The following is a 6,856-nucleotide window of genomic DNA, read 5'->3' on the forward strand; positions in this document are numbered from 1 at the left end:
TTTCTTCTCCTTCCTATCTGCCATTTGTTGTGTAATTTTCAGGTCTCCATTTGTAGAGTATAACTTGGCACGTTGGGACATTATAAGCGTTATTGAATAAGTCATAACTGTAGTGTGTATATATATATATATATATATATATATATATATATATATATATATATATATATATATATAAATACATACACACACACACACACACACACACACACACACACACACTATATACTACTATATTTATATTTAGCCATAGTTAAATCCTATAAACAAACAAACAAATAAATAAAGAACGCTCTGACATGAAGACTGTGTTCTTCATATTAGTTAAAGACCCTTTTGGCAATTTGTAATTAGATATTCAATTATTTATTTTTGATTTCTAAAATGTTTGTAATGCTGTTAGCTTTAAGCTGAAGCTATATGGATAAGTTCTTGCAGCTGATGTTCCAAAGGAAACCTACATGTGGCACTGTAGCTGCTTTTCCAGATCAACTGCTAAACAGCAGTCTTTCTTCTTGGCATGCATTGTAATAGCTCTATCAATAACAATGTGAAAGACAAATAACATTTTTGTTGCTAAATATAAGCAAAGCCATGCATTTTCTTCAGACTTATCCTGTCTTTGTCTGGCTTAAGCAGCTAAACCTTTATTAAAATGTGATGAAGTTATTTGGTAATGTAGAATGATAGTAATATACAGTATTCTACTTAAGGTGCATAATATTTGATCTGAAATTATAGGTAAATGCAGAAAAAATGCAGTATGAAATACTGTATACATTTTATGTAGCTCTGATGGATATGATGTACTGTATACATTCTATGCAGCTTTCTACTTGGATCTTAGTAGAAAATATGATGTATCAAAGACATTGAAAGGCTCTACAGTTAGTCCAGCTTATGTGATAAATTTTGCATTTGAATGTGTCTGCCTGATCTTTCATGTCCCTTGTGTGAGCAGGTCTCTCAGCGTCGCTGGATCCGATTCCTCCCGTTCTGAGGAGAAGGAGTTGCCCTCCTGGTGTAGAACTTTTCTCAGACGAGTTCTTTGGGTCTCACTGCCTGTGCAGCTGCTTCTGCTGTTATTGGTGGGCTTGGCCTGTCTGGTGCCTATGTCTGAAGAAGACTACAGTTGCTCCCAGTCTAACAACTTTGCCCACTCTTTCCATCCTATGCTCAGCTACACAAATGGGCCTCCACCTATGTGAGCTTAGATTTTTCATTAGACAGTTCTGTCTGTCTTTAGTTCTGAGTTCTCAGATTTTACTATGACTGGCACCACTTTATTAGCATCCAAAGCTGATCATGTTTGAGTCTTTATAGCTAAATAGAGCTGCTAAGTTTATTCGTGTCTTGTGTGGATGTTGGTAAAAACTCTTTGCACTGAAAATGATCATGCTGTAGGACAGGTGGTTGCTGGTTGTACAGTTCTTCCAAATTTTAAAAAGATATATATTATACACAGAAAGGTATTTTGACTGGATAGTACTGGATTTTCAATGGAAATACTGTTGAAAGTATACATATATTGCAATCTACTGAGGCCTATTATTATAGTTTTATTTGTTTAGTCATTGAAAGTATTAACATATATATATATATGGCATTCCTTATAACAAATGAGTTGTAAAACATTTTAAAGAGCTACATATGGGAACTATTTTTCTATGTATTTTTGGCATGTCATGATTTGCTTTTAAAATTGTTTGATTTATTTGATTTGTCATTGTTCAAGACTGAGCTCAATTATAACTAACTGACTGTAATAATCAAGTTGTCATGAATATACATTATTATGTGGAAAATCACTAATAATATATTGATCTATGTACAGTTTGCTCGGACCTAAGAAGAATTTGTGTTAAAAATACAGACAGTATACACATAACTGTGTAGTGGATCTTTTGTAATAATTAAACAACAAACAAACAAAACTGAAACAATATTAAGAGTCCCCTTGTTACATGTGGACAGAAACAACACTTCATTTTTTTTTAATTATAAAAACACAATGCATTTTTCATGTACGAAATTCAAATATCACAATGGAAAAATAATCTTTTATTAAAATAATCTGAATCAGCAGAATAATATTTTAATTCATTCATTCACTATGTGCACCATGTTTAAACCTGATTAATTAGCTAATTAAATGTTCTTAAATTGTACCTACTGCAGGGTCTGCTATGTACTATATATGATGTATTGCTACTCAGGTTGTAGTTGTAGTGGGCAATAGAGGCTGCACTGGTACTTCAGACCCTGGAGTGCCTGCTATAATAATAGAGCATGCAGAAGCATCTGGGACCAGCGCCAAGTGGTGCTGACAATGTGGAACTACACATTGGTTGGCCAGGGGGAAGTGATGACCTGAATGAATAAGAACCTCCAGCCTCTTGATAACCTCACAACTGGGAATGGAGGCTGGCATTGTCACCCCTAACATCTGAGCAACGACAGTACAGAAATCCAGCAGCTGTAACACAAAACAAGGCAAGTGCAGTCATTTAACAATGAGAGAATTCGGGATACATACATTCTGAGTTCATACAGAATGAAGACTCATTCAGAATGTATGAGTAATAGTTACTATTCACTACCTTCTTCTCTCTGTGGGCGAGCTCTGCCATGGCACTGGCTTGGCTGTGGAGCAGCTTCTGTGCTTGCTGTAGTTCATCCCTGGCTCTGTACTCCTGATTCTGGAGCTCTGTCTTCACTGTTGAAAGTCTCTTCTCCACTTTCACCTTGTTCTTCTCCAGTTTTCCCATACTCTTAGTCTGATCTTCAATGGTTTTGTTCTGTTCCATCACTCTGATCTTATTGTACCAAACAAAGCAATGTCTAAGATATTGTATAGATTTTTCCCCTTTCTTTCTTTCATTTACCTTTGGCCAGGTCCCACACACCAGTCAAATCTCCCCTACAACAGCTTCCAATCTATCATTTGCTTACTTCAATACATGCTGCTTAAGCTGAATGACAAGGTAGCATAATACACTTGAAGCAAAGTGCTAGCCTTCTTTTACATACAGGAGCTCACAGACACCAACAATTGGCTAGAGTCTTTGTGATTGACCAGGGACAGATTATACCCCCCACCCCCACCCCCACCCAGAAAGCATGGCCAATTTTGCTCTATTGGACTCCTGGCTACAGATAGTTGTGGCATTGTTTGGACTGGAACTTATAAACTCTAGACGATAGGGCTAATACTGCAGCACCACTCGGGAAGCATTCTGTAAGAATTTTCTTTCTTTACGGAATTGAGATGGAAATGATGTGGCAAAGTATAATGATATATAATGAGTCTCTTTGTTTCATTTGGCACTTATTATCTTTATGCTTAAATAATGTATCACAGCAATATGTTTATTATTATATACACAATTTTCATTCATTGTAATTGATCTATCTTCATTTAAACAGGGTTAAGGCACTCTGCCTCTTGTTGGCATGTGAGCCAAAGCTCTCTTCCCCTCTACCTTGAGTTCATTGGTGTGAGAAAGCTGAGCCTTCAGGTCAGTGGTGGAGAGCCGCATGGCATTAAGCTCAGCCTGTAGCCGCTCCACTTTCTTCTGTAGTTTCCTGCTTTGCAGTGTAGCATCATCCCTTTCCACGGCCAGAGCAGAACGACTTCTCTTCTCTTCATCCAGCTGGGCCACCTTCCTCCGCAGCAGATCCATGTGTAGGTTCTTACTCTCTAAATGCTGCTTCTGCTCCTTGAACTGCAAACAAATTAGCATATAATAAAATACAATAATAAGGACTGTATGAAATTAGACATATAAATCAAGGACTTTTTTATGTTTCACTGACCAATAAGTTTTATACTGTATAGTATAATGTATTATAGTAGTATAGTACATTATAGTACAGTTAAGCACAATTACCCAACAGGCATCAGGATAAGCTACAGTCAAATATTTTTGTTGATGTAATCAACACTTTCAAACCTTTTTCTGAAGACTGTAAACCAGAGTCTTGGTTTCCACTAAAGCTATTCCCTCCTGCCTAGTCAGTTGTTCTGCACGTGTCAGTATAGCCTCAAGTCGCATGTCAAATCCCAGATCTGTGGTTATGTGCTCAATTTTCATTTTCTCTGAAAGATGCTCCAGAAACTGCAAGTACTGCATGAAAAATAGAAATACTAAACAACCAGGTTCAGCAGGGGCTTATGACATGTCACTTCTGCCTTTGTATTGAATTAGAAATATACCTCACAATTCAAAAATACTATGTCTGAAGTGTAAATATGTAGATTGAAAAGATTATAGTACATCTGTTTCAGCTCACTTGTTGTTTTTCATGACTCTGCTCATCTTTGCTCACTCCTGCGGTGAACAGCTCTGACTCCAGTGTTTGCATTTTGTTCTGGAGCTGCTGCTCCCTCTGCATCGCTGCTCTGTGCAGCTCTGACTGCCTGCCAAGTTCCTGTAACACTGCAGCCAGTCTGGCCTCCATCCCAGTAACAGACTGTAGCATATGCATACAGTGTTAGGATGTCAATAGAATACGTAAAACACAAGCCAAAGCCAAACCAGTAGGTGATAGGAAATAATAAAACATATGTTTTTTTTTCTGAGGTGTTAAATCTACCTCAGTGCTGCTCTTCTCTCTCCTGCAGACTTCTCTGAGCCTCTCCAGAACATGTTCTTCTTTAGGCAGAGAAATGACAGGCTCATTTCCAAGCTGATTTTGCACTTCTTTGAAAAAGGACTCCATGCGCCTTTGTAGTGCCTGTGCCTCATTTTGGCTACTTGCGAGTCTTTGCTCCAGATCCTGAGTGCGTTTCTCATAAGAGCTACACTCCTCCCTAGCAGCAACAAGGTCACGTTCACTTTCCTGCAGCTTGTTTCTCAGGCTCTTATTGTCTAATTCCAAGCCCTGTTTCTTATCCAGTATGCAATTAAGTTCCTGAGAGACACAATGCATAGTATAGAAAAACAACATAGATCTATTCATGAAAATAAAACAAGCATTTAAACAAGCAATTATTACATTCTTGTGAAATTCCTGTGAAATATACCTGTCTAATGGAGTTCAGGTCACTTGCTTTGACAGCTGAGGCTTTCTGTTCATGGTCCACATCAGCCACTAGTCTTCGAACTGTTTCCCTGCTGGCTTTACTCTCCACTTCATGGGATTTCACACTCTCCTCTAGGCTACATATCTGAGCCTTCTGTCTATTTCTCTCTTTGAAGCACAGGTCCACCTAAAGATGTGAACAAGTTTCAGTAACATGGGGACTTTTACAAATTCATATTTCATATCATATCAGATGTTATTATCAACTCACCAAAGAGACAACTGTCTCCATAGGGTTATCATACCCAGCTAAATCAACAGAAAGCTTGCTGGCTAGTCTGGATAAAAATTCCTCACATTTCCTCTGCAATTCAGCAGCCTCTTTTTTAGTATTGTTCCACTCTTTCAGATATTCCCTAGACAGATTCAAAATTTTACATGTGTATAAAAAACTGTAGATACAATTTATCAAAAGAGATCTCACTCACTTGGACTGAATCTCCATTTGTAATAATTTTTCCTTCAACTCTACATTCTCTTTAGTAAGTGCTTGTAATTTGATATCTGTGATGTTTTTAGAGGAGACAATGGAGATCATTTCTTGTTCTGTGTTGTGAATACGCTCCCTGAAGGAACTGATAAGAGATGTCTGTCTGGCTTCTGTCTCCTTGTGTCTGTCAGTTGCCTCTCTCAAGTCTTTCACAGTAGTCTCCTGAGATGAAAGCTTGGACTGACAATCCAGCAACTGAAATGTTAAAATATAAAGTTTACATGCAGGATATGTTTAAATTATACTTGATCCTTTAACGTAAAGTCTTATGATATCGTACCTGTGAGTGTAGACTTTGATATTTAGCCTGGAGTGCTGCTAGCTCCTCTCTAGCAGACTCTGTGGCCTGTTTGTAGTGGTGTAGGTGCTGCTGCATTACTGAATCTTCCATTACAATTATAAAATGTGCTAACCTGTTAACAATACGAACACGGATTAACTTGGGGTTTTGCCATTTTACAACATCAAATGGGTGAGGATGTTAAAGATAAAAGAACCCACAACCCCACTGGATTAACTCTATATTGAACTTCAACTTTTTAAAGCTGTGTTGTCAAATCAATACTTTTGATTTATATAAAATCTTATAACATTTAAGAACAGTAAATCTGAAGTAAACATGAAGAGTCCTTAATTGTTTCTGTGGGTTTCAAAAGGAGGCAGCTGGATTTTCGACAATTTTAATTATTAAAATTAAATAATAGCTGACAGTAACTAATAGTTTTACCTTACCAGGTTTGTGTCTTTTATCCGTGCACGTTTTTTTCCTCTCCACAGTAAATTTTCTGAGCAGAAACACCACAATGTTTCTTCTTGTTTCCAAGCAACACACCAACACATTTCAGTCTACCGATAGAGGCGCTGCTGCTTCTGGCAACTCGAGGCTGCAGAATACAAGGCTCTCAAAATTTAAGAGAGGCAAGCTTGACATCTCCATTGACCGCAATTTAACCAAATACAAAATACAAAGTATTTGTTTAATTTCCATTTATTAATTTGTGTGTGTGTGTGTGTGTGTGTGTGTGTGTGTGTGTGTGTGTGTGTGTGTGAGAGAGAGAGAGAGAGAGAGAGAGAGAGAGAGAGAGAGAGATTATGACCGGTGTTGTTTATTGTAAGTGTTTGTTGCCTTTTTGGACTCCTTTATCATTTGTAATGTTGCTCCCATTTAAAACAGTCTGGCTCAAGGCCAGCCATTTTTAGGGTCATGATTGAGGAAAAGGTACCGTCCAGAGACATGCTGTTGAGGTTTTGTTCAAACCGACCATCGAAAATACACTCTCT

At 37.7% G+C, this 6,856-nt stretch overlaps 2 protein-coding genes across 25 annotated transcripts in view; one reads left to right on the forward strand and one right to left on the reverse strand.

Moving 5' to 3' along the window:
- The window catches only part of syne1b (spectrin repeat containing, nuclear envelope 1b), a 66,805-nt gene extending 64,917 nt beyond the window's left edge, over positions 1 to 1,888 (forward strand). For all 22 annotated transcript variants that reach the window (XM_047821779.1, XM_047821796.1, XM_047821782.1 and 19 more), the window contains one exon: positions 962 to 1,888. In XM_047821779.1, coding sequence (XP_047677735.1) covers positions 962 to 1,208 — 247 coding nt within the window. In that variant the 3' untranslated portion in view covers positions 1,209 to 1,888. The remainder of the gene's footprint in view (positions 1 to 961) is intronic.
- A 152-nt stretch (positions 1,889 to 2,040) lies between these two features.
- Positions 2,041 to 6,564, reverse strand: ccdc170 (coiled-coil domain containing 170). Of its 3 annotated transcripts, none has more exons than XM_047821800.1 (11): positions 6,303 to 6,564; positions 5,856 to 5,988; positions 5,514 to 5,770; positions 5,297 to 5,441; positions 5,027 to 5,212; positions 4,597 to 4,914; positions 4,294 to 4,473; positions 3,954 to 4,127; positions 3,483 to 3,725; positions 2,601 to 2,816; positions 2,041 to 2,476 (listed from the first exon to the last, which is right to left on the reverse strand). In XM_047821800.1, exons 1-11 carry the CDS (start codon positions 6,413 to 6,415, stop codon positions 2,213 to 2,215), a joined length of 2,229 nt encoding a protein of 742 aa, XP_047677756.1. In that variant the 5' UTR covers positions 6,416 to 6,564; the 3' UTR covers positions 2,041 to 2,212. The 3 variants fall into 3 exon arrangements, with proteins under 3 accessions (XP_047677756.1, XP_027028380.1, XP_027028381.1); XM_027172579.2 differs by having other exon boundaries at positions 6,308 to 6,563; XM_027172580.2 differs by lacking the exons at positions 5,856 to 5,988; positions 6,303 to 6,564 and having other exon boundaries at positions 5,297 to 5,427; positions 5,514 to 5,625.
- Positions 6,565 to 6,856: the final 292 nt, after the last annotated feature.

This window comes from Tachysurus fulvidraco, chromosome 12 (genome assembly GCF_022655615.1).
Source record: "Tachysurus fulvidraco isolate hzauxx_2018 chromosome 12, HZAU_PFXX_2.0, whole genome shotgun sequence".
Classification (NCBI taxonomy): Eukaryota; Metazoa; Chordata; class Actinopteri; order Siluriformes; family Bagridae; genus Tachysurus; species Tachysurus fulvidraco.

Excerpts from the sequence above, each read along its gene's own strand:
- ccdc170 (XM_047821800.1), bottom strand. The coding sequence starts at position 6,415 with ATGTGTTGGTGTGTTGCTTGGAAACAAGAAGAAACATTGTGGTGTTTC. Across the intron at positions 5,442-5,513 it reads CAAATGGAGATTCAGTCCAA|GGAATATCTGAAAGAGTGGA; the intron begins GTGAGTGAGATC and ends GAATCTGTCTAG. Across the intron at positions 5,213-5,296 it reads TGGAGACAGTTGTCTCTTTG|GTGGACCTGTGCTTCAAAGA; the intron begins GTGAGTTGATAA and ends TCACATCTTTAG.